Source organism: Scatophagus argus, chromosome 14 (assembly GCF_020382885.2).
Source record: "Scatophagus argus isolate fScaArg1 chromosome 14, fScaArg1.pri, whole genome shotgun sequence".
NCBI classification, from domain to species: Eukaryota; Metazoa; Chordata; class Actinopteri; family Scatophagidae; genus Scatophagus; species Scatophagus argus.
The window spans coordinates 17,533,146-17,558,666 of NC_058506.1; the positions used below are offsets into that span (position 1 = coordinate 17,533,146).

The window sequence follows — 25,521 nt, forward strand, 5'->3', positions numbered from 1 at the left end:
TCTTCTGAGTCCTAAAAAAAGCCTACGCGTAGTATAGATGCATGCATGGATACACACACACACACACACACGTACGCCCACGAACGTAAAGCTTCAGAAATGTGCAGTTGCAGGAGGAGTTGTTGTTGTTGTAACCACATAGACAATGCTGACAGCGAGGCCGAGGAGGGCAGACATTGAAGCGTAGGCGCTAGAGTTCTGTACCCACATCCTTCATCTGAGCCAAATATGAGGCCTCACTTCACCATCACCGGATCTGTGTGAACAACTCTGATGTTTACCTCAACAGTCAGCCTGGAGATAATGAAATACGAGTGCAAATTTGAAAACAACACTTTTGGATGTGCGATGATCTACAAATCTTTAAAAGCTGATTTTTTTTTTTGAGTGTCTCAAATCTCCTTTTCTTCAGTTGCTTCTTGGTACTGAAACGTCAGGTTTTGCATGACTTGAATGCACAGTGACGTTAGTGATGCAACATATTTTCTCGTTTGTCGTTCTTTATCTTTCTGGCCTTTTTTTTTCTTGCTTTTTATAGACTATTGGTTGCTGGTTGCTGCTTTCACCTTTGCTGTCTTTTTCAATTTAAAATGAATTTTCCTTTTTTTTTTTTTCATACGATGCAGAATACAGTTTGGAGGTTAAGTTTCATCTTGAACACTCACTCACCAATATCTCTCTGGAAGGGGGATTGCACTAGCGGGCAATAAATAAACACTAAAGCAAAGAGGAATCCAGAAATAATGCATGGAGGCCACATCAGACAAAAACAATAATTCATTGGGGGGATTTTTTTTTTTTGTTATTTCCCACAGGGCAAAAAGAAGAGGAGAAAAAGGGAGAAGCTGCAGGACTCCAATACAGGTAAACTATCTTAAAATATCTTGCCTTTCTCTTGTCACACAGATCCCCTGTTTCAGTATAAGGAAACAAATGGCCAATGTCAACACCACAGCATTGGAGAGAATTCAGTTGAGCTTGAACTTGCGTTGGCGCTGTGTAGCACATCTTGATATCTCTGAGGCAGCCGGATGTGTCTGTAACGTCAAACCACCCACCCACTCAGCTTTCCACGTAACCTGAATTAAAAACGTCGCGCTCAAAACTTCATGTCCTGATCTTAGCTGTACAACGTTGAAATGTCAGACATCTTTTCCACCCGTCCTTCGCTGTATTCAGACAATCAGAAGCATCAGAATATCAGAAATATTTTTTCAGCTCTTCTCTTTGCCCATAAAAGTCCTTCATTCCTGCATGCATCTCTGGTGTTTTATGTATGAGGCTGGCAGAAAAATATGGCCGGTAGTGGATGTTAACAGTCAGCTGGTAGGCAAGCAGCTGATGAATGAACTGATGGTGAAAATGCAGATTTATTGTCTTTCTTGAACTGCAGCTAAAATTGACTGTGCAATATGTTAAATATTATTATTGTTAATATTTTCTGCTGTAAGGGCCAAGTTCAGCCTCAGACAGAGATGCAGAGGAGTGTATTTCTGTGTTTCACTGTGTTTAATCGGTTGTTGACTGCATCTTTGCTAGAAGGTGCAGCCTTTTTTTAATCCTGTACTAACATGAGCTTCACAGCACGGCTGCCCTCTCTGAGTCTCTTGTAATTGCCTGATGTCTGACTTGTTTTTTAACTATGGTGTGTGTGTGTGTGTGTGTTGGGTGGTTATTCTGGCGGTGGTTGATGTTTTGCTTTGCTGTAACCAGCTACTAACAGTTTGACTTGGTGGTTTTCTCTGGCCTGTTAAAGGCCTGTTGGTGCTTTTTTTCCTGCCCTGACAAGCTCTTGTATCTCTTTTCCTCCTTTGTTTATCTCTCTCCTATCTGTCCTTGCCCTCTAACCCCGTCCTCCTCCTCGTCCTCCTCCTCCTTCTCCTTCTTCTTCTTCTTCTTGTACTTCTACTCCTTTCCCTTGTGCCTTTCCTCCTCCTTTGTTTTGCGCATGCCGTGCATTTCGCTTAGACCCGGGCTCTCCTAAGAAATGCCGGGCTCGCTTCGGCCTCAACCAGCAGACGGACTGGTGCGGTCCCTGCAGGTGGGTACCAGACATCGTCCCCCACCCCCTCCATAGCACCGCACTGCTATCTTCCAACCAAGTCTTCATCTCTCCTCCTTTTTAACCATCAGTCCGTCAGCGTGTCACTTCCCCCTGATGGCTTCTCGGTTATTTAAAACATTTCTCAAAGACAGAGCTGCTCCAGAGGTGGTAATGATCTCCTTCACAAGACTTTTTACTTTCCTGCTCTCTTCCTCTTCAGCTTGTTCATTATCTCTTATGTTACCACAGAAAGTTCACCAAGCTACACCCATTGACGATTAACTTGTACAGTGAGATTATGTCTGCCTCAAGACCAGCTCTGCCTCCAAAAGATGTTTGAAGATCCAACCTGAGCTCTGCATGTCGCCTGTCACTAATTATCTGCTCTGCAAATTGAAGCATTAAAAGCTATGAATGGGTAGTTATAAAGTAGTAAAAGAAAAACAAGTTTAGACGCCTTTTCACAGTTACAAAAAAAAGTATCAAAACATCCTAAAAGACGCAATACTCCTCCAGCGTAGTTGTTCTCTGAACACCAGGCTCCACGTTAATGCGTTTGCTGTCAGGATTGCTGTTCCAAGATCAGAAGTCTCATCAGATCCCAAAAAAAAAAAAAAAAATGTTTCCTTTGACGTGAGGCGAGGCATCAACCCCAGATTTCCTCCTGTTTTCTTCGTTATTTTCCTGTCGTGTCTCTTGCCTTAAAGGTCAAAGGTGGTTTGGGTTCTGCGTTCTGCATCATACAGGCCCTGTAAAGTCAGTGTGGTTAAAGGGGGAATACCACTCGATAAAAAAGCTGCAAAAGACTGTTTGCAGAGGAATTCACTCAAAACAAAAACATTCTTGCATGGGAAAGTGCAGCAGAGAGGGGAAAAAAACTATTTATATTTCTCTCCTTCCTGCTGATCTTTTTCTTTGTACCCTTTTATGACACAATTCAAATCAAAATTGCACAAAAATGGGGCCTTTTATTTTGTTCCTGGAAGCTCCTAACATGTTCTGACAGATTCAGGAATTCACGTGTGCTGTAAAAATGGCCAAATTCAGACATTCCTCCACTGAAAAGCGTTAAACTTGCTATTTCAACGTGTAAATTCAGTTGTGTTTGAACTAAAAAACAGCCAACGTGAAGCCACTGCAGTCACGAAACGCACAGCTCGTTTGGGTTGTATCCATTACGTCGTCATTGTCGGAGCATACCACCTTGCAACACCTGTGTTGTAAAAGTCAAACTTTCACAAAGTATTTCAACTCTAAGTTGAAGCAGCTTAAGCTGGAATTCATTAGATCCTGTCAGAAACCGTGTTAATGTCTGGCTTGTAATTATGAACCAAAGCTGGGAACTTCCCAGGTTTCCTGCCGTGAGCACGTTCCCCAACCAGCTGAAATAACATTTTTCAAGACTTACTTATTAAAGACACTTGTTTTAGTATTCATTCAGTACCCTGACAACAGAGTGTTTATTTATCTGTCAGAGCTGTGCATCCAAACCTGCTTTATTCAAGTGTTTTTGTTTCAGACCTTTTGTGAAAATTGCAACTTTGAAACAGCGTAATAGTTTATCAGAAACAGGCCCATCACCACGTCAGCCTCACTGCGGGAGTCAGGATTCTGTGTGGTTCTGCGGAAAAAAAGCAAGCACCACCACAGCACTGTAGCAGCCCCGCCGTCTTCCCCACCACCACGTCATGGAAATCTAAGTGTGTGTCTGTGTGTGTGTGTGTTTTCGCTTTGAGAGTACAAAGGGGGGTGAATGTGGTTAGAGCAAATCCTTATCACCACAGCTCGACACACACACTGCCTGCAGCTTTGCACAATGGCGGCGTTCTCATGCCCATCTGCTTTCAACTTTCTTCATTCATGTGATGCGGTAACAGGCAGCTTTTGATGGTGAACTCTGACATTTAGAAATCACTTTCTATTGCACTCTTTCTCCCTCTCTCCCTCTCTTTCTCTCTCTAAATATGGCCTAGCACCTTTCCTTGCGGTTGAACGTGGTGACTCATATCATATTCTGGTAATGATCATGGGATCCTGTTAACTGCTTTGATGCTGCGCTCAGTGGTACACAAGTCTGCTTTTAGGTATAACACCTCACAAAGCACAGCATGTCACTGCTGTCTGTAGTGTGTTTGGTGTAGTGCACATGGAGTGGACTTAAAAAGTGAAACACCTGACTGTACAAAACTCCTCCGATGCAATAAATGCTACTTATGATGCATAGAACGTCGAGGAAACCGTCAGCTCTCCCGTTTGTGTCTGCGCGTATTGTTTAATGCTAATAATACTTTAAAAAAAAAAAAAAACAGAAGTAATATTGTAAATTTGAGTGGTATTCCCTGCTTTCGAATAATAAATTATTTCTCTGTGTGACCAGCGTAAGGATCTGCATTGTTCTTAGTCTGTTTTAACAGTAGAACAAGAGGTGGTTATTTGGGGGAGCAGGTGGAAACATGTAGCCTGGCAGAGAGAAACACCTCTGCAGCCCACTAAGTCAGGTTACATGTCATTTGTTTAACTGGAACACTGACACCAGTGTACAAACCACCGTCTGTGGTTTTAGAGGGAGTTATGTGCTCTAAATGAACAACTGTTCATCCATTCCATCCAGCACTTCTGTGCAGCATCTCTGCCGGTTGCCCGGCAACCTTGAGGTCACAACAAAAAATCCAGGAAGAAGAAGAATCAGCTTTATTGACAGTATATATATTTTTACATACACACACTGAATTCGTCTTCTGCATTTAACCCAGCCTTAGTTGAACACACACGCAACACCGGGAAAATTACATGCAGTGAAACACACACAGGAGTATATTGGGGGGGGTTAAGTGCCTTGCTCAAGGGCACATCATCCGGCTAATGGAAGGGGGGGAGCATTTTTCGCATTAATCACTCCACCACACCCAAATTTTTCTTGCCTGTCCAGTGGGAGAATCAAACCGGTGACCCTCCGATCACAAGCCGCTTCTCCAACCTCTAGGCCACGATGCCATGTTGCTCACTAAGAACTAGTTTCAGCACGTTACTCCCCCTAAAGCCAAAAATTGCTGCTTTTGTATTTAGGATTGCATAGGTTTCAAGCTAACAAGACAGAGCATGTTTTAACCACAGAGTCGTAGAGGTGTTGGCAGGTGTCATTCGACTGGCTGTTTCTCTCTGCTTCCAGTCTTCATGCTAAGCTAAGCACCTCTTGGCTTTAGGTCCAAAAGCAAATAAGCATATTTCCCAAAAGGTAGAAATATTCCTTTAAAGCAATATTACCTTAGATTGACAGAAAGATTAAAATAGTTTTTTTCCATATTAACAATAGTGATAGAAAAGTGCACTAATTTAACACAACAGTATTCTCAAAACTGTTTTTCAACTTTTTTTGAAAGTAACCGGAGGCTAACTAAGGAGGCTGGAATTTCAGAAATGAATTTCTGTCACTAATACTTTTCTGTTGTTCATGATCATATGTCTCCCTGTTCATTGACATGTTGCATCTTCACTGAAGCTGACGTTTACCATCCACACTTTATTCACAGATAACTCTCTCTGACTGTCCCTAGGAGGAAAAAGAAGTGCATTCGCTACCTTCAAGGAGGAGGCTGTCCCAGCCCAACTTCTTCAGATTTAAGTGCTATAGACTCTCCCCCATCCCCGTCCCCCGCCCGCCACCGTCTGTACCAGCACCAGCGGCCCCCCTCCCCGGGCTGCTCCCCACCGCCCACCTCCCCATCAACACGCCTCCCCTTGTCTCCACCAGCACACACACGCTCTCACACACGCTTACCCCTGCAACAGTCCGCCGGCAAGCGCGGCGACCTCCGACAGTCCGAGGCCAAACACGCCCACACACACCTGGAACTGTCCAGCAAGCAGACGCACAGCTCGACGGCTGCGCTGTCGGCCGCCAAGGCTGCGGGACTTTCTCTCAAAGTGCTAACAGAGACTCAGTGAAGGCTTCAGTCTGCTCACAGCCCTGACCCTGTTCACTTCAGCTCCCCCCTCCCCCCCAGAGTCATGCACATCATCTCCTTCACCTGCCGTCGTTACCACATTCACCTGCACCCTGTGGCCCTGTGGTAGGAGTAACCGAGGGCAGAAGGGTGGTGTAGCGATGAAGGGGGAGCCATCCTTCAGTCCCTGGTGATAGCCGGCATTCACACTGACAGATTGCCCCAGAGTCAAATGCTAGCAGGGTCCCGGTTCAGAGGCTGGATCCTCTGGAGTCTGCAATTGTAGACCGAATACGTCATAAACGGGTCAGTGAGGAAAAGCTTCAGAAATCATCAATTCTGTAATCAGGCATTCAGGCAGTCATTGTCAACCTGAAAGTCTGGAAATATCCTCATCACATATGTGGTGGTGGAGGATCCAGCCTCTGAACCAAGAGTTCCAGTTGTTTGGAGGCAGACCTGCGCTGACGGCAGAATTTATGTGGAGCTTACAAATCTGTGCTTCTTTGGCTCCATCTGCTGCAGCTGAACACAAAGTGTTAAGTTTTGCCTTGAGGACAGCTCTGCCTCTTGAGAGATAATTTTACAAATAAAACTCCTAAAGCACCTTTTGTGCTCCTTTTTTTAAAAAAAAAACAAAAAAACTGTGCTTTGACCTCCACGACAATCACAACCAAAATGTAAAAGCTAAAAAAAAAAAAAAAAAAAAAAAATGCGGCAGAGATAAGTTCTGGCTTCACAGTGAGACTCTTTTTCGGTGGCCACGGTGTTGTCACGTATACTCTTTCTCATCCACCATTATTGTTCAAACCAAACCAGAGGGGAGCACAGACCAACAATCAGCCTGTCTGACCAGCAGACCCTCACGTCCAAAGAGAGGGACAGATTGACTTTTTTTGTTTGTTTGTTTTTGTTAACCGTTCAAATTCAGTTTCACTCCATTTCCAAATATCTTTTGAACTACTTGTGAAGCCCTTTTGATAAAGGAAAAAAAAAAAGTTGTAAGCAGGCTAAAAAAGTACCAGAAGTACACATGACAGAGTATCCCCAACTTCAAGTTACTTTTTTTTGAGGCACTTTCAGGCTGTCAGTCTCTCACTCTATTAGGGTTACATTTTTGTTCTGTTTTTACTTAAGTTTTGGTATTTTTTGTATGACTCTCGTGTGATTTTTAAGGTCAAGTGTTTTGCTGTTGGGGAAACCCAGAGAGTTTTTTGGTCTTTTTTTGAAGTCCCATTTTGCTTTTGACTGAACATTTTGCAGCTCTGTAAACTAATCTGAGACCAAATGGGTACTATTATATTGCATTGTGTTGTAAAGTTTTATAAATGTTGGAATTCCCTATTATAATTAAACTTTTATATGTTTATGTAAAAAAAAAAATAAGTGAAATAACAAAAAAAAATTAGTTTCTACCATTTCTTAAAGCAATACATTTTGTGTTTGTCCTCTTGTGCAGAATTTTACTTTTTCTTGGTCGAGTGTTACTGCAGCAGCATTCAGACGATATCTTGTGCTCTCAGTCTGTGCATGTTCCAACTTAATGTAACAAAAAAAAATAGATTTTGACTTTCAAAAAAGGCTTTAATTTACTGCTCTCCTTGCAGCTTCAAACTCAGCTTCCGACGTTGTGGCCAAAGTGGAGGCTGAGCTTTTGTACAGCAAAACCATTTTCCTCCAGCAGAGGGCGCTCTTGTGCTAGAAATAGCTTGTTTTATTTTGAGGGTGTTCACGCAAACCGTTAAGTGGCAACATTTTGCAGACGTCTTTTGTATTTTTTAACGCCTCAAACGCCTCTGATGTATTACTTGTTTTTGTTTGATGTATTAAAGTGTTTTGAATATCTCGTCCATGTCTACTGTAGTTAAGACACGAGGACACTTCAAGAAAGATTTTCATTTTTCAAAATGAAACAAGTTGTCCCAACGAAGGTCACACTCCTCTGCAGTTGGTACTTTCAAAACAATAAAAGACAAACAACAACCTTTTTACATGTTTTATTTAGTCCTTCAATATATGTTTGATCATCCCAAAGGTCAGCATCAGAGCTTATCTGAGAAAAGTTTCCAATTCAATACAACATGAATTTGGAACGAGTTACCCAATGCTGTGTGACAAACGCACAAGATACTTCGAGTCCAAAGGACATAAAACATCTTTCCACCTCAACCTTCACTTTTCCTTGAAACAGCCCTCCCTCTCTCAACATGGTTTCACAGAACATATGCATTTACAGAGCATAAATAAAATCTTCGCCCCATTCATTTCCATTGTCAAAAAAGCTATTTTATTCAATCAGTTAACCTAAAAGAAAAACAAACATGTCCAGTAAAAAAGACAACCATTTCAATTAACAATAGGTAAAATAGGAAAGGACCATCTTCTAATCTTTAAGGGTACAAAGCCATGAAACCAGAACTATTTTTAAGTGAATAAATGTGGAAACAAAAGACTATTTTTTTTCTTTTATTTAAATTAATGACAACACACAGTCAAGTTAAAACGGTCATGCTGTGGGTATAGAGAAAGTGAGGGAGTAGGAAGGAGGTGGTTATGTGGCTCTCAATATACTAAATGTAAATATTGACAAGTATGAACAACGCCAGTGCAACCAGTTAGCAGGGGCAATTCCTATTCAGTGTGGTAGTGTTGGCAGAGTCTTCCCCTTTACTTCTCTTCACACCACTGGTTCTCTTTGCGTACCTGCGGACGAGAGAAGGGAAACGCTGGACTGAGTTTCCAAAAATAATACAAAAGGCAGGCCATGATCCCTCTTGTAATTTCATTTTTTTATTAGACAAAGCATCATCCCTATGTGATTTACTCATTTCTTATAACTTGAATAAGACTTTTTGTTTCATGGATGGAATAGCTACCTGGGCTTCCTCCTCCTCTGTGAAATCATTTTTGATGTTGAAAGTCTTCCTGATCTCCTCTGGGGTTTTGCCTTTGATCATGTTGGCCACCGTCTTACAGGTGACATCTAACAGGCCTTTGATGTCCAAATAGTTGGCGGCCTGAAAAGAGGAAAACACAACAGTGAAATGAAGCAGAGGGGAGGGTTAACATGCAACCTGTAACTGTGGAAAACATTAGGTTCCAATGACGGAGCGCATAGTGATCAGAGAGCAGCTGAATGCGCAGGCTGTGATCGGATCTCAGCCAGGTGTATACTGTAAGGAAATAAAAGTCTGCCCTGCAAGTTAAAAGTCACTGATAGCTTGAGGAAGCCCAGCAAAAGCTGCAAGTGAGAGCAGCAGTTAGCCAGTCCTCCCTCACAAAATGTTATTTCACATGGAGCTATCAACGGCACTGCCATCCTCGACCCTGGACATGACATGTTTGTTCGTCTGCCAGCCCTCCCACTAACTGCATACACAGACTCAACCACAAAGCAAGCTGAGTCGCAGTAACAACAAAATTTGCTTAGCAAAAAAACTTAGCAGGGATAGTTTCAGAATCGGCTAATCTGAAAGACGTCTTTACCGACAGCAGTGAAAGAAACGCATTCAAAATGGATAAGACTTTGCAACACTGAAATACAGTGTAAGAACTTAGTTATTGTGCTGCACGGACCTTATAGCAGCCATACTAAAATTCACATCAGTCAGTGACTGAGGTTTTCTACATGTACTGAGCGTTTGTGTGTATTTGAAAATTAATTCAACTATCTAGCCACACAGACCTCCTGGCTCTACTTCTGAGTGAGGCAACATTTCAAGTCCATCAGCTCACACACTAGACTGAGATCAGTCAACCATCTCCACTCCCACCGTGTTCTGTTTCACAAACATCCCACAATACCTGCTGAACCTAACTTACACCAGTTGTGGTCACTGACAAAGTCCTGCATTCATCTTCATGATGCAGGTTAACACCCACTGAACTACTTGAGCCTCCTCTCGCTTTTGAGCACGTAAAACACATTCAAACAGCCAGAGGAGGGCTAATCAACTCAAGTGTCAGACCTGTCCCGACTTGTGTTTCACTTCCTGGAAGCCCACAGCTTGTCCAGCGCCTATTTCCCAATTCGTCCCACCGTGTAATACTTCGGTTACGTTTCACATGCTCTGCCTTGTTTGGGCCACAAGCTGCCCTGAGAGTAAATAAAATCAAGTCTGAAATGAATAAGTCCTTGTGGTTTCTCACCTCAAAACACATTTTTTTTAAACCCAGCCTCTTCCACAGCAGTTTCTCAAACCACCAATCTTCCAGCTGTTGCTAAGCAACTCGTATATCTCTGTTAACCAAATGAGGGCTCGCAGTACTGTGCCACAGCAGTGAACAACACAGACTACAGATGCAGCCGCGCACAAAGACATACACACATTAAACTTTACAAATAGATGACAAAAAGAGGCACTAAAGTGAAAGGGAATATCTGCAATGAAGGTTTATCAAAGGAAATGTCTTCAGAAATCAAACTGTTGAATACTCCAACTTTGAACGGACTCCAGAGAGCCAGTTCAGTTCTGCTATAACCAGCTAACCGTTACATAGTTGTTCTGGTTTGTCTTGATGTGCTGCATAACAGTGCCAGGCTTAAAATTAAAATGCATGTGCATAAACACATCAGAAGCACTGTACTTCTAACTTGTGATTTTTATGCTTCTCTGCCCAACTAAACCCAACAAAAATATTTTAATTGACCATCTTAACTCTCATAAACTACTGGTTAGGAAATACTGTTGTAGTGCTTATCTGTAAATAAATTAACACCATGCAACACCATAAATTAACATTGTGGGGCTCTCCTTCCATCTAGGGAAAAACCCAGTCCATAACAAAGGTTAATTGTTACACTATGTGGTATTGTTATGGGTAAAGTTCAAATGAGGGCTGGAGTTTGGCATTTAATGATTGTGGTTAAGGTTTGTGTCAACATTCAGGGAATTAATGTAAATGTAACCTTTAACTGTACTTACCAGGATGAGTTCAAACAAGGTGCCTTGGTCCACTTTGAGGAACTCCTGGTCCCATACGGGAATATCGTCAGTCCTCTTCTCCTTGTTCTCATCATCCTCGGGAGGTGGGGGGTCATCTTTGTGATGAGTGCACCACTGAATCACCTGTGGGAAACACAAACACCATTTTAACCCAAATAAAAAACTACAGTGGTCCTGAGCAGTATATTATATATGACATCACAGCACCACAAAGTACAAGTCCAACATACATCCCAGCAGAACTATGATCATCACAGGTGTGTACACGTGTTGCGTGTGATATGGTAACTGCAGGTGCGTACGTCCTGTACCTTCTTTAGAATAGCAGCGTTCACATTAGGGAGTGGAACTGGGTCATCGTCTCCTTCATCATCCATCCCCAAATCTGCCAATCAATCAATACCATGTATCAGTCTATTGTAGCTACACTTTTTGTCTTTAGTTACAATGTAACCCCTAAAATGCTGCAAAGCGAAAACCAAATCACACATAAAGCTGGTGACACAATGGATTCAAGTTTGCAATGATTTTAAAAAGTCATACCTTCCAACATAGTCTTGATGGTGACCGACTGTTTGGCTATCTCAACATCCACCTCGAAGATTTCCCCATCGGAGCTCTGTAATTTTATTGTGGGCATTATCTGTAGAGCAGAACAATCAGGCCGTCAAACACCAAATAAAGTAACAATAACAGCGAACAGTAACGCTACGTCCACTCCTGGGCACTGAAAACGCTACAGCTAGTTAAAGTAATACTGTGGTGATAGCTAGATGACCTCTGTTGTTTCCCTACGTAACCTCACAGTACACAGAATTAATAGTTAACTAACAGTAACGTATACACCTTGTACAAATACAAGCGTATCTTAGCGTTAACTTACCAGTGTGGGCGTTGTTATTAGCAAGTGCAAGCTATCTCCAAGCTAACCAACGGTCTAACTAGCTAGCCTCTTATTGACACAAGCTAAACGACCATTATGCTAACCAAGCTGCGAGCTTGCACTTGGACACATTTGATAATTAATAGGATGTTTGCCAATACATACAAAAATACCAGATCTGTGAGGTAAAAGCCAACCACAATACCTGCACACAACCAAAACAAGCGTCTAATGTTGGTTAAATAGCAAGCTAACCAGGTAGCTAGCATTACCACGCACAATGCTAGCATCTTAGCTTAACGCTACGGTAGCGCCTTGCGATGTCAGTGAGGCCTCTTAACAAAGGCTTTTCAAAGAAAGATGTAAACAAAATTTTAACAAAAAAATTCACCAACACGAAGAAAATGCGAAGAAGACACATTCGGATGTGCGAAGCTACGTACCGTGAATGTTCTAACTCGTTTCCAGAGGTGAAATTCCTCTGTAGTCAACAGCAGGGACTGAAACACACGGAGGTACCGACAGCGGCTAGAAGTCTCTGGATCAACCTGGTGAACCTGCCGCCTGGAGGCTGACGATCGCTATGTCAGATGCTGGAGGGAAAAAAAGTCGGGCGGTCACACAAGGGCTGCTTTTCCTGTTTATGTAAACCAGTTGTACTGTATTCACCTCAAAATCTGACAAACTGATATCTATGCGCTGTTCAACAGTTAAGCATGTTTAAATCGGCCATTTGTATTTAATGGATGATATTCTGTATACTGAATAAAATGTAAAATGTTTTTATGGGATGGTGCTTATCACTTTACAGAGGTCAATATATTTAGATTTAACACGGGGAACGATATGTGATAATGTGTATAAAAAAAGTGAACTTGGTATTATGGTTTTAATCTTTAAGCTACCGTGGAGCGGCGCTTCCTCCTCCTTGCAGGTCCCTTCCAGCTGATTCTATGGTGCTTTCAAGTGCTCCTCGAAAGCTTTCATAACGTAGTTTTGATTGCATTAATACTATTTTTTTAATCACTGTATCGATTTTTTTTTTACATAATCACTTTTATCATAAATGTTAAAAGCGTTTCTTTCTCGTGGTATATTGCTTTAAGTGTCAAGCGCCGCAGTTTAGCTGCACTGAGAAGACGACATGCTCATTTGGCGTACCGTATCCTAACTACAAATGTGTGTGTCACGTTACACAACGGGAACAGTCACAGTTGATATGATCCTGCCCTGAAAAAATGTCAATCATATCAATTCTACTAGGCTATGAGGAGACCCTGCATTTGTGCTCAAAAAACATCACATTTTGAACTGTAAAAATTCTGACTTATCTATTGTGGTTATGACCTGTTTGGGCCTTTTTCTGTTGTATTCATATTAAGACTTATGGAAGCCTTTCGGCAAACTGTTCCAAGGTGAAGACTACAGTTGAGACTCAAAAGAAAAAAATACAGCTAACCTTACTGGCTGGATGCAAGAAGGCAGTGAATGAAAATGGCACTGGTATGTGGGAAACATGATAAGGTCTGCTTTTTTAAATATTATTTCTTGATAAAATTATCTATTATCTATTAACCAGCATATCCTGCAAGCTATCTAGCCGTGAGACAGTTTAGTTACCATTATAGGAGCATTCCGCAAGGGGAAAGTCATAAATGTGAAAACTTTTCCAAAAGACACATCCTGAACTAATTCCCTCAACTGTAGGACCGCCAGCCAACCAGCAGCCATCTTACTCACTGGTTGGTGAACTGGCTGACATCCAGTTGGTTCAGTTCAGTATCATACAAAGAAAAGAAAGAGAACAGCACAGTTGCATCAAGGAGCCACTTTCATCTTTATTATTCAAATGGTTTGGTTAATACAGACTGTAGTTCAGAGGGAGTCAGTGAGTTGATGTGGATGAACACTCCATCATCTATCATATACACCAAGCTGCATAAGAAGAGATTTCCTTATAAGTTACACAGGACAAAGAAACTTTGTGTAAAACTTGTCTGATGGGGGGGCTTTATATGTACTTAAAAAAAAAAAAAATCAAAAACAAAACAAGAAAAACATTTGTAGTGTGAAATAATTTCTGTCTTTTGACATATGTTACATTTCTTTAGATTTACAAAAGTGCAAACAGATCACGTTCAGATCTCCTAAATGTAAGCCATGGCATATGGGGTTCAAACAGCCGCATTCAAAGTAGTAGATTTTTCTCTTGGATCTCGGGTGCCATCAGTCCAGCTACACAGGGACAGGACGAGATATTTAAACATCTCTGTTGTTTTACATAGTGGGGAGATTTTCAATACAAAGTCCTCAGCAATTAATATTGTAATGATTATGGCACACACCTTTTGGTCCATCCATAGACACACAGACATTGTTTTTGCTAAATGCTTAAATAGGTCTTTGTGTGGATATACAATGTGCACTGCTGCAGTTTCCCACCCTCCCCTTCCTCATTCATATTGTTAAAGGTTGAAGGTCATATATCATGGCAATACTGGACCTGACTGTACAAGGGGCAAAGGTCAGAGTTTACAGGAAGTAGTCTGGGGTGCGGCGAGTGACATGAGGCTCCCCTCTGCGAGGCGCAGGATCAAACTGCAAGCTGGTTAGAAGGAGGGAAAACAAAAAAGGAGAAAAATTAATAAGATTTGTTGACCAATAATGTTCAAGTATCTTTCATTAGTTTATACTGCAGTCTGGGTGAACACTTGATTCTGACTGGATGCAGCATTTCTCAGCGCATGTTCGTCATACTTACAATGAGTATTTGAGGGTGTCGTCCAGTTCCATGATAGCTGCCTGGTTGCCGCAGCGGTAGCAGTAGTTAGGAGCACTAAATATTGTCACCACATTCCTCTCATGGCACCAGTTGTAACCCTGGGGGAAGCATACTTCATGCATTATTCACCACAGATATAAAATGCAGGAGAGAGTCTAACTATGATGCAAATCTAAAATGTCGTTGAACTCAGAGTGAGAGTGCTAGCTAGTTATACCTAATTGTTTGTCCTATGGTTTTTTTGTAGCACTGGTGGTTTGGAAAATTTTTTGTTTAATGAAGTTTTTGTTCAACATTTTGTGAATGAATAAACACAACAAGGGAGGGTAATTCATGACTGTAGCTAGGACATCTATGTACTGTACTACTCACTGAACTAATGTATACTAAAATTCACATTTGTCTGGTAAAATTACAAACACGTAAATTGACTTTTCTGGTCTCAGATTATATCATCCTCAGCAGCACATACACAGCACGCATACTGTATAGACACACGTACCTCCATAACCAGCTGGTGGGCACGGGACACCAGTGTGAGGCGGTTGGCATGGTTGAAAGTCTCAGAGATGTCCTGGCCAAAAGTGTAGCCAGCTCCTCGAGGGGAGATGCCCCAGCCACCACGGTCATCAGGATCTGACCAAAGCAGGTCACACATGGGACCCTGCGAAAGGCAAAGGAGGAGGAGGAGGAGGAGGAGGAGGAGGAGGAGGAAGAGGAGGAGCACGTTAGCAAAGAAATACAGACACATTCGCAGTTTTAGTCATATGAAAAGCCACCATCTTGTTTACTTGCAAATAAACTTAACTTACTTTATGACAGTTATTTTACAACCACATCACACCATTTTGTGTTTAATTCTTTGTTTTGTTGAGCTTAATCTTGATGTTCCTGACCGTGAAACAGCTTGTAACTTTGCGCTTGAAAATTAGAGACATTTAGGTACTATCTTTACCTCGTGTGGAACTTCTTGCAAACGATCCAGCGCTCTGATGTGATCCAAGGTATCTATGGACGGTGACAGGCCTCCATGGAGGCAGAAAATCTGGACGGACAAAAGGAACATTTCAGAATTACAAGAAAGTACCAGCACTTCTCTCTGACCATGACCTTGTGCATCCATCACATCACTGAACCAGTGTTTTCTGACCTAACAGTGCAATAAAACTCTGTCACAAGATGAAGTCCTGTAGCTGCTCAGTGCATATTTATCATATCTGTGAAAGGAATCGAGGCGTGTTCTCACCTGAGAGTCTACCAAGGCGGTGAGGGGGAGATAATCAAACAGGTCTGTGAAGTACTTCCAAACGTTGGCATTACCATATTTCCTTAGGCACTCATCATAGAAGCCGTACACTTGTGTGATCTGTCTGCTCTCGTGGTTCCCTCTGAGGATTGTGATGCGCTCTCGGTAGCGTACCTGAAACGAGCAGAGAACAGAGCTGTATGTTCACTTTTTTCCTAAAAAGCCCTGTTAAAATTCAATTTCGGAACAAGTCAAACGTGTGAGAAGGTTTTAAATTATCACTTACCTTAAGTGCTACTAGTAAAGTGACAGTTTCTACGGAGTAGTACCCTCTGTCTACATAGTCTCCCATGAACAAATAGTTTGTGTCTGGAGATTTGCCTCCGATCTTGAACAGCTCCATGAGGTCGTGGAACTGCCCGTGGACGTCGCCGCACACTGTCACCGGACATCTCACTTCTTGCACGTTTGACTCCTTGGTCAGAATCTCCTTTGCCTGGAGGAAAAAAAATCCCACACATTTAATTGTGAGAAATACAATCTGCACAGGATAAAAACCTAAAGGGTTTTTATGCTGTGTGCCGCTTTACTCAGTTTTGCTCATTGAAATGCAGGAAAATCAAAGTGATCCCGCTCTGTAATCAGATGTTCTATACACTGTAATTTTCTATGTGATTCTTTGTTCTCCATCTTTTTTCTTTCAGGAACAGACAATTTCCGGCCAACCTCTCTGCTCAATTTCCACATCAGCCTCCAGTGGGGTCCACATTAAGATGCTACACAGCGATTACAAAAGTAACATCAACACCATAATCTCTCCAAGGAAATAAGCCCCTACACGTCCCGTGCCCCCTATACTGTGTGTGTGCGTTGTTTCCTGTGGGCTTGCCTTGGAGAGCTTGGAAAGACAGCTTTGGTTGCACTGCAACAATTAGCAAAATCAATTAGTGTGATGGTTCAACAGCTGAGAACAGAGAGGAAAACAGTCACTGCTTTTGAATGTAATACTTGTTTTTTTATTGCTTTATGAGGACTCCAGCTAAGAGAGAGCTATGGGAACAGTCAGCCACTACATCCAAAAGGAGAAATGTCAAACATGCTTTTTTTGGACACTGTCCATTCTACCCAGAATTCATCACGGCACAGTCTAAAACTGCTGCAGCAGCATATGACTCAGTATGTTGCCTAGAGCAAGAGTGTTTTTAGAGGAAACACTTGATTACTGTTGTCAGCTGATTCTACTCAAATAAGAGGTATGCAAACACAGATGAAACAATATGCAGATTCTTTGCATATTCTTCGGCAATTGCGCTAATAAGGGGGAAAAAAAAGTTAATCTGGCATCATTTAAACAACCACCTCGTCAAGTGACAGACTCTCCTCAGTTTATATGGAGATGTACAATTAGGGAGTTTTAACTACATGGTAGGATAAATGAATTTGAAAAGGCATGCAAGCATTCTTTTAATCATTTTCACTAAGCAGGTGTGGAATGATTATGCGGCCTCTAACGGTACTTGTCCCATTAAAACAAAACTGAAAACAATGGGAAAGCTTTACACACCACCAATACTAAATCTGAAGAACCACAACAAGGTCTATTCCTGGATTCAGTCTGGCTTTGCAGGTCTGACTCAGGGGTCAGTCAGCTGGATGAGCCGTTTTAAGGAGCTTTGAGGCAAACAAATCCTCAGGCTGCGAGAGAAACGCCCTGAGCTGAATGACCACCAGACATGTCAGATGGTGGGAGATATGAAGCAAGAAGAGAGAGAGAGAGCGAGAGCGAGTGAAGCATCTGTACACAAAGAAAGGCTGACAACAGAAACCAGGATGGGAATCACACTTTATACACCAGCCATTCTTAAGTAAGTACTGAGACATGATTCCAGAGAAAAGGTCACAGTGCCTCTGCAATAGGATTTGTTGTGTCCTGTCTTTGTTTTTTTTTTTTTACTTAAATTTCACATCCCTAATTTTGGACAGCCCACATTTTATGCTCTTCCCTTTAAACGACAAATGCGACCAGGACGAGATGAAGACAGAATTGACACTGACAGGGTGCGGAAGTTGGCCTGTCACCCAAGCAGATGGGACAGAGAGAGGGAGAGAGAGACCCAGAGTGACCGGGATGGGACTGCAGCTCTGCACAATGCTGACCTACATTACAGACACGTACACACCCTCCTTGTGCCTGTACTACCATGTGGCAGGAGGCATTTCAATGACTGGTCTGCGGATGATAGATTGACCAGGGCTTCTGGCTCTAAAGCCACTGAGGCACTAAACCAGAGAGAATATTCTACATGCCTGCATTAAAGAGAAACAGCAATATATTTTCATCCTCCACTCCTAATTATTTTAAGTGAGATAAGGGGAACATAAACAAACATGTATTTGGGTCTGGTCAGTCCTTCTGTAAATCTATTTATAATTCACTGTTTATTAATCATAATGATAATAAATTTAATAAAACAGAAATTATTATTCTCATACAGAAATATTTGGAAATATTAATAATTATACTACAGTCCAGTTCCTCATCTTTTTCCAAACAAACCTCTATTGTTACTGCTGGAAATAAAAAGAATAATAAAGAAAAAGAATCCTCTTATATAATGTTAATTTACATACCAGACACTGGGTTTAAACAAAAGTTTAAAAAGACATTAGGAAACTGTCTTGCCTGTGCATGACACTGAAAGAGGCTTCAAGCTTTTAAACCTTAGACAAAACTGTAATTGAGTAATATGATCAGTGTCGGATCAAATATCACCTGTGTGTCCTAAATTGATTTAACGGCATTATAACTTGATTAATGTTCACTTTGTGTGAGGCCAACCTCTCTGACAATAGATATGAGTAATATGTTCTCGCTGTGTGCTGTGACTCTGACTATTCACTTTTTATCCTCTTGTTTCCCTGCCCAGTCTAGAGAGTTTTAACCTTTAACCACAACCTTGCAGCTGTAAATTAACTTAATTATCTATTTTTACAGATGGTTGTAGCAGCTTCCACTGCAATCAGCAAAAATTTGCCTGATTTAGAAAGAATACAGCAAATATCCATTACCAGATTTCATTTTGCAATCATATAACAACACATTTAAAAAGCAACATGACAGAAAACAACAAAACACTGTTGCTCATCGTACCAATTTTCAAAGGTTTTCATAAAACCCAGTTTAAGCTTGAATTAAGTGATAGCCTCCAAATTTAGTCCGGGAGAGACGTGTTTGTCCATGAAGCTCATACCATGGATACAGTCCAGCTGTGAATGAAAAGGATGACGGCACAGGTTACATAAGCGCCTTGCCCAAAGTACAGACCACACCTGTAGCAGAAAGGATAGGCTGCAGGGAAGGAACCTCAGCCCACATTCCAGCTATTCCCAAGACGTCAGACGCCACAGAGTCAACAAACTGCTTAGTCGAGAGCTGAGAAGTGAAGTCAGCATTTTCACAGCTGCTACAATATACCGTAATCCTATTAAAGTGAGTTAAACACAGCCAAAGGTTCTCCTGGAGAGAACTTGACGACGGGGCAAAACTACAACCGCAAACGATGATCTCACCCAAGACGATTATGATAGTCAAAGGTTAAGCATCTTCCTGACAACAGCACCATAATCAGCGTGAAAATCAACGCCAGTGGGCAGCCAAATGATGGCAGATTGTGTCTGTGTTTGTCAGCTTTTCTGCTGTGACACTCTGAATTTTGCTGAGATACATTTAGGAACCTTTTGTTAAGAGTAAATCATTTTGGTTGGAGTGTGTTCACAGTGTGGGATAACTGCATTGTTGAACATTTTTTCTGTTTGTACTGTTCTTATGATGCTGTAACAGTCACTGTTACACACACCTTGGGATTTTTATGCTCTGCTTAATGAATAATGCACATTTAGTTCACTTATCAGATGTTATTGTAGGAACGCAGCTCACTGTTTGGAACGGTCCTTCTTACTGTTGCCAAAGCAAGTTTTATTTGCTGCCCTGACTAGATGCCTCAGAATGGTTTTAACGTAGACAGAAATCACAAAGGGGACTTCAACTCCAGGAAGTGGGGAACATATCGTCATCTTATCGTTACATCATTCTGACACACTTTAGATGATGCCATATGACATTAATATTTGAAGACCTCAGATATGAAAATTTCCCCCACCTTTCATGAGAAAATTTTCTATTTATACTTCTGTACTATTGCTATGTTCTGCACCACTTAGTGGCTTGTGCAAATTCCTCAATTTTAAAGGGCTCTGTAGATGATTCACCTTACTCAAGACAAGAAAAACAGAGTGGATCTCAACTAAACCATTAGCAAATGTTGCCTCATAAGGAAATCAAATGACCAAAGCTATAAACAAAACAGGGCCTTAAACTTCAAGACAAAAAAAAACATCTGAACGGTTATATAACTCTGCAAAGATGTATTTTTGAACAGAAGAGGTAAAAAGGCACGTGTTAAGCCTTAAATTAGATTTGCTCTGTGTTATTGACAGGGACATAAAACCAATTTCCAGTGAACAGAGCCTTATCTGCAGTCACTTAATTTGAACATGGCAACAAGAGTAAATACTACTAAATTATCAAACAGATGACATCACTACTCTGCAAACAAACAACTCTTCCAAAATACAACTAGGGCCTTGGGAGATGGGGGAGGTACTGCAATGCTGAAAACTGACAAATCTGCACTGATTATGATGAAGAAGATAAAGTTGGCAAGTATTCCCTCGTCCACACACACTGGACACCAGACAGAAACTCTGGCATATCCAGCATGTTAGAGAGCTGGAAATCAGAAATGAAAAGACTAAGGCCAGATAGCACAGCACATCTCATTCCTTCACACCCCCATACATCCTAAAACAGAGACGGCCGCTCTCTGAGTCACAATGAACAGTGTAATCCTGAGTCACACACTCTGATCCCCTCAGCAACAACAGCTTTGGTTGTGTTAGTGATGCAACAAAAAAAAAAATCAATCATATCCTCTATTTTTAAACGAGTGAGGAAGTTGTGTAGGTGAATCCTGCAGAGTGCATTGACAAAAGTCAGAGGAGGATGGATGGATGGATGCAGGTGGATGGTACTTTGGAGCAGTTATGAGCTCATAAGTGCTGTGACAATAACACGGCCTCAGTGTGCTAAAAACGTACAGCCTTCCTTTGTCCCCTCAATGACTTTCATGGCATATTTGCTGCATTTCGGTGGAAACGGTGACAAGCAACAAGAAAGAAAAACGCAACATTATTTGTGGAGTTCCTCCATCTGCATGTTACTTGTTGACTGTATTTCTGTGGATTCACAAAACAACTGTTCACAGGGACTGCAAATCAATCCAGTTGTCCAGCATTGCAGGACAGATGAATGCAGTGATATTTAATAGCATATCAGCTGGAAAAAAGCCAATCAATTCAACATAAATTCCTTTTAAGTCATCCCGAGCTCCTAAGAGTTTCTAACATTAAATAGAAGGTGGCACAAAGGTATAAATCTGGAAAATAACAAAGCCAAATACATGCCTACAACTTTTAGAGCAGACACAAACCTGCCGCAGGATTCACAACCACCAATATGCTGCACGGAGTGTCCATTTTGAGATCTTGACCCACAGAGTGAATAACAGGGTTAAACTACTGGGACTGACCATATCAGAGATGTGGAAAAAAAAAACAAAACAAAACGGTGGGACTAACAAACCAGTCGAAAATAGCATGCCATTAACCGTCAGTACACAGCACTCCAAACATGGTAGTGAGCCTTCCTTTTCAGTCCCTTTACGACCTGAGAGGGAAAAGAGCTGCACTAAAGAAAGCCAAACAGATGTGACAAATGGCAGTTTTAAAAAAAAAAATCTGTCCAAATTTAGCTTCTGTTATCAAGGTTAAGCTTAACAGCAAATTTGAAATTTGAAGAAAACCAGGTCACCAGACACATTTACTGTGGAGTTAACCACATCAAACTGTCAGGGTTTGTTGTCAGTCAGGGCTTTTAACTCTGACATCCAACAATCAGAGCTAGAGGTGTCAATTTCCTCGGCAATGGATGCCTAAATAGAGCATGACATAAGGCAGCAACAATATAATTTACTTTGGAATAGAGGGGTAAGACTTTCTGGAAGCACCAGCAATGTAGTTTTAATAAATTACTATAAAGCACCACATTTTGATGATAAAAAATGTATGTTTGAGAGTCTCAGCCTAAAATTCTTCTCCTTAACTCAAACATCTAGAGCCGAAAATCAGCAGGTGGTCTGAGAGGAAAGGATGTTGGGGGGGAGAGATTGGGGTTAAGCTCTGGCTCAGCCCAGACATGTCAGCAGAATCGGCTTGACAGGAACCACAGCTAATGCAGGGACAGAGCAAAAACATGTACGCCTACTGAAAACACTGGATGTGTCATGTACATGTTCGTGTCAGTTAAATAAGCAACAAGCAAAAGGTCAAAGCCACACTTGGCTGACAATACACCTGTGACCACAAAGACGTCAGTGTCAGAGGAAAAGTCTAGCCATAAAATCAGGAGCATTAGGACCAGTCGTTCGTTCACATTATTTTCAGCTTAAACATCATTTTCTTGCATTAGGTTGCCCTGTGTATGTACATATATATAACCAGAAAGGCTCAGGAGCTCCCATGATGTTTCTGTTACCAACTACGTCATCCAGGGTCATGTTTAAGGTTGGAAAATGATTAATTTGTGACCTAGTAAAGAAGCCAATCTCACAAATTATTGACACAGAAGTGAGTCAGAAGCCAAATAAAGGACGGGGTCAGAGGTTTATTGACACTTTCTTGACTTCTTCTGAGAAAAACAGAGTAATGATGTGACGTTATTAGCCCACGTGCAAAGGGGAATGATAAACCCACCGCATCTCAGCTCACAATCTGCAATAACATTTAAGGGCTTCAATTTACTGCGCTTTATATTAAAATACGATCTTGTGTGGCGGAAAGGCTTGAAACACTACTGTTTTTGTCATTTCCACATAAAATTCCGTTTCAATCACGTACCTGTGGAGTAATTAAGCAGTCACGCAGCGACTGAAACTTGAGTGAACTTTTACTTCCACAGCTACCGAGCTAAAAGAGATGCCACAGGACACAGTGACAGCCTGAATGAGTCGGGCTGTAAATGCGGAATGTGACTTGAATTCACAGCATTATGACCCCTCCAGGCTGCCAAAGCCACACTAACCGACAAGTTGTGTCTGTACTTCATTATTTCCAAAGATTTCCGACAGGCACCGAACCAAATGACCGATAAGGAAAAACACTCCGCACTCATAATGTTTGTCAAATATAAGCACAGCGCAGTGAAATGTACACTATCGACGCCATTTTAAGAATGTCTGGAAGGCGTCGGTGACGAGAGAGAAGACGTTGACAGTACGTTAGGGTTGAGAAGAGAGGAGTCTCTTTAAAACATCTCACCTTTTCACATAGTGTTTTTACTTGTCCCTCTGATAGCTGTTTGCATTCGTTCAGCTGCTCGATCCACTGATCAATTTCTTTCGTAAACGCCTTTTCGTCCATCTGTGTGTTTTCTGGGTCGCTGGGGCTCGTTTGCCGACACGTTAGCTGATTTCGGTTAGGAGACGACTCTCCCAGATGTTCTTTTCTTCCCCGGGGCTTACCAAACGGAGACAGAAGCTGCTAATTGCTCTCCAACTAAAAGACGCATGTAACTAACCCTGGCTGTCAGGTCGCTATGATTTGACTGAACTGAAACTGAAGGGAGGGACGGGTAGACGTCAGTCGGTGATCCACCCTGGAAGTTTGTTTTTGTGGCGCTGGATGCAATAAAACTCCGCACTTCCGGTTGTGCCCTTCTAAATAAGAGCATTGCTGCTGACGAAATTCTGTTTGGCGCAACGCATTGCTTTCTCTAGAAGAAGAAGAAGAATCAGCTTTATTGACAGTATATATATTTTTACATACACACACTGAATTCGTCTTCTGTATTTGACCCATCCTTAGTTGAACACACACATGCAACACCTGGCAAAATTACATGCAGTGAAACACACACAGGAGCAGTGGGCAGCATCAAGCGCCCGGGGAGGATATTGGGGGGTTAAGTGCCTTGCTCAAGGGCACATCAGCCGGCTAATGGAGGGGGGGAGCATTTTTCTCATTAATCACTCCACCACACCCACATTTTTCCTGCCCGCCCGGTGGGGGAACTACAGATTGGCACTGAAAGCTGATATGCATTAAACTTGAGCAAGGTGTTTCTCATTTGTAATCTTGAGAAATTTATTTAGCAAAAATAAAAATAAATATCATTCTGCCATCAGGTAGGACAGGTGGAACTATCTTACAGTCCACCGGGATCTCTAAATGTCACAGACTAATGCATGTGTGCCAACATTCACATTCAGAATTGTTTTTTGAAAACACACACACACACACACACACACACACACACACACACACACACACACACACACACACACCAGGATGCAAGAATATTATTTTTGTGTGTGTTTTGGATCAAAGAATTTTGCCACTTTTTTTTAAAAAAAATGTCTCAAGAAATGATCAAACATTAGGCCTGTGACTAGTAAGCAACAGATTAGTTTTAACCAAATCAGGCAACAACAACAAAAAACTCTAGATAGTATTTTTAAACTCATATGACAGCTGTATTGACATTCATAAGTTAAGTTCTGAGTTTGACTTCTTCACATTGATTTTAGCCTGGAGTAAAGTGAAGAGAAAGACTCAGCAGTCAGGAAAGACAAAGCACCAATTGGTAAATAACATTAAAATGTGCAAGGAAACCAAGTGTTTTACAAACTTTGAGTACTGTTTTAGTCAGTAGGAATTTCTGCAGCAAAGATTCCCTCCTTCAATGTGACCCAACTTCCCGCCTCCATCTGATTAAATGTGTCCAACTTGACGCAGCCGCAGAGCGCCGCCCGACACAAATAGCAGCCGGAGACCGATGACTGCAGCTCTGCCATTGGTTCAGAGCGTTGCTTCCTCTGCGGTTTTATTGGCTCGTCGTTTAAAAGAGAAGTTACCAACACACACACACACACACACACACACACACACACACACACACAGAATACGTCATCGTTCCCCAGCAGCATGTGGTGAGTTTTATGGTGTAGCAATGAGGTCAGCGTTTCACATGCATCCAACATTAGGCAAACAAAATTACACAACAACTAGACCCTGAACTCTACATTTGTGTCAACAAGGTGCAGTTAGTTCAGGTATTAACATGAGGTCATGTTAACATGAGGTCATGTTAATACCATTCAGCAACACTTGACATGGTTTATAGTTTCTTACTCACTATGACATATTTGATGTGTGTACTGTGTATAAGTAATTTGTCATTAATCCTGCCCAGACTGTAGTCCTGTAAAGCTGAGTGATATTAATTCCTCACCCTGAAATGTAATCAATAGAACTCATGATTAAAATAGGGAGGCCAAACCCAGCAAGGAGTGTTTATCCAAAGCCTGGTTCCTCTGTGCCATAGATCTCCACTGTTGTCTCAAAAACATTAAGTGCAAATAAACGAGTCACCTTGTAAAACTGAGCAACATGTGTCTTGAATAAGGACATTGTAGTTTCTTTAGAGTCAATCCCTCACATTGTCCTGCTGCCTCAAAATGTGCATTCATTGCTGCTAGAGCTCAGTCACTAATTGACTGAG

General features: G+C 41.7%; 3 protein-coding genes across 12 annotated transcripts in view; 1 reads left to right on the plus strand and 2 right to left on the minus strand.

Moving 5' to 3' along the window:
* Window positions 1-7,836, plus strand: part of tcf7 (transcription factor 7) — a 66,880-nt gene extending 59,044 nt beyond the window's left edge. For 5 of the 10 annotated variants that reach the window (XM_046411182.1, XM_046411183.1, XM_046411185.1 and 2 more), the window contains 3 exons: window positions 816-864; window positions 1,969-2,041; window positions 5,599-7,836. In XM_046411182.1, coding sequence (XP_046267138.1) covers window positions 816-864; window positions 1,969-2,041; window positions 5,599-5,989 — 513 coding nt within the window. In that variant the 3' untranslated portion in view covers window positions 5,990-7,836. Of the gene's footprint in view, window positions 1-815; window positions 865-1,968; window positions 2,042-5,574 lie in introns of all 10 variants that reach the window. The other 5 variants (XM_046411188.1, XM_046411190.1, XM_046411189.1 and 2 more) reach the window with 3 other exon arrangements.
* A 134-nt stretch (window positions 7,837-7,970) lies between these two features.
* skp1 (S-phase kinase-associated protein 1) lies at window positions 7,971-12,800 on the minus strand. The gene is made up of 7 exons (XM_046411194.1): window positions 12,723-12,800; window positions 12,261-12,410; window positions 11,478-11,577; window positions 11,246-11,319; window positions 10,914-11,057; window positions 8,865-9,005; window positions 7,971-8,691 (listed from the first exon to the last, which is right to left on the minus strand). Exons 3-7 carry the CDS (start codon window positions 11,572-11,574, stop codon window positions 8,656-8,658), a joined length of 492 nt encoding a protein of 163 aa, XP_046267150.1. The 5' UTR covers window positions 11,575-11,577; window positions 12,261-12,410; window positions 12,723-12,800; the 3' UTR covers window positions 7,971-8,655.
* An 835-nt stretch (window positions 12,801-13,635) lies between these two features.
* On the minus strand, window positions 13,636-23,637 carry ppp2cab (protein phosphatase 2 catalytic subunit alpha b). Its single transcript, XM_046411193.1, has 7 exons — window positions 23,280-23,637; window positions 16,132-16,341; window positions 15,846-16,019; window positions 15,555-15,644; window positions 15,102-15,263; window positions 14,579-14,697; window positions 13,636-14,422 (listed from the first exon to the last, which is right to left on the minus strand). The coding sequence occupies exons 1-7, from the start codon at window positions 23,379-23,381 to the stop codon at window positions 14,350-14,352; spliced, it is 930 nt and encodes a 309-aa protein (XP_046267149.1). The 5' UTR covers window positions 23,382-23,637; the 3' UTR covers window positions 13,636-14,349.
* Window positions 23,638-25,521: the final 1,884 nt, after the last annotated feature.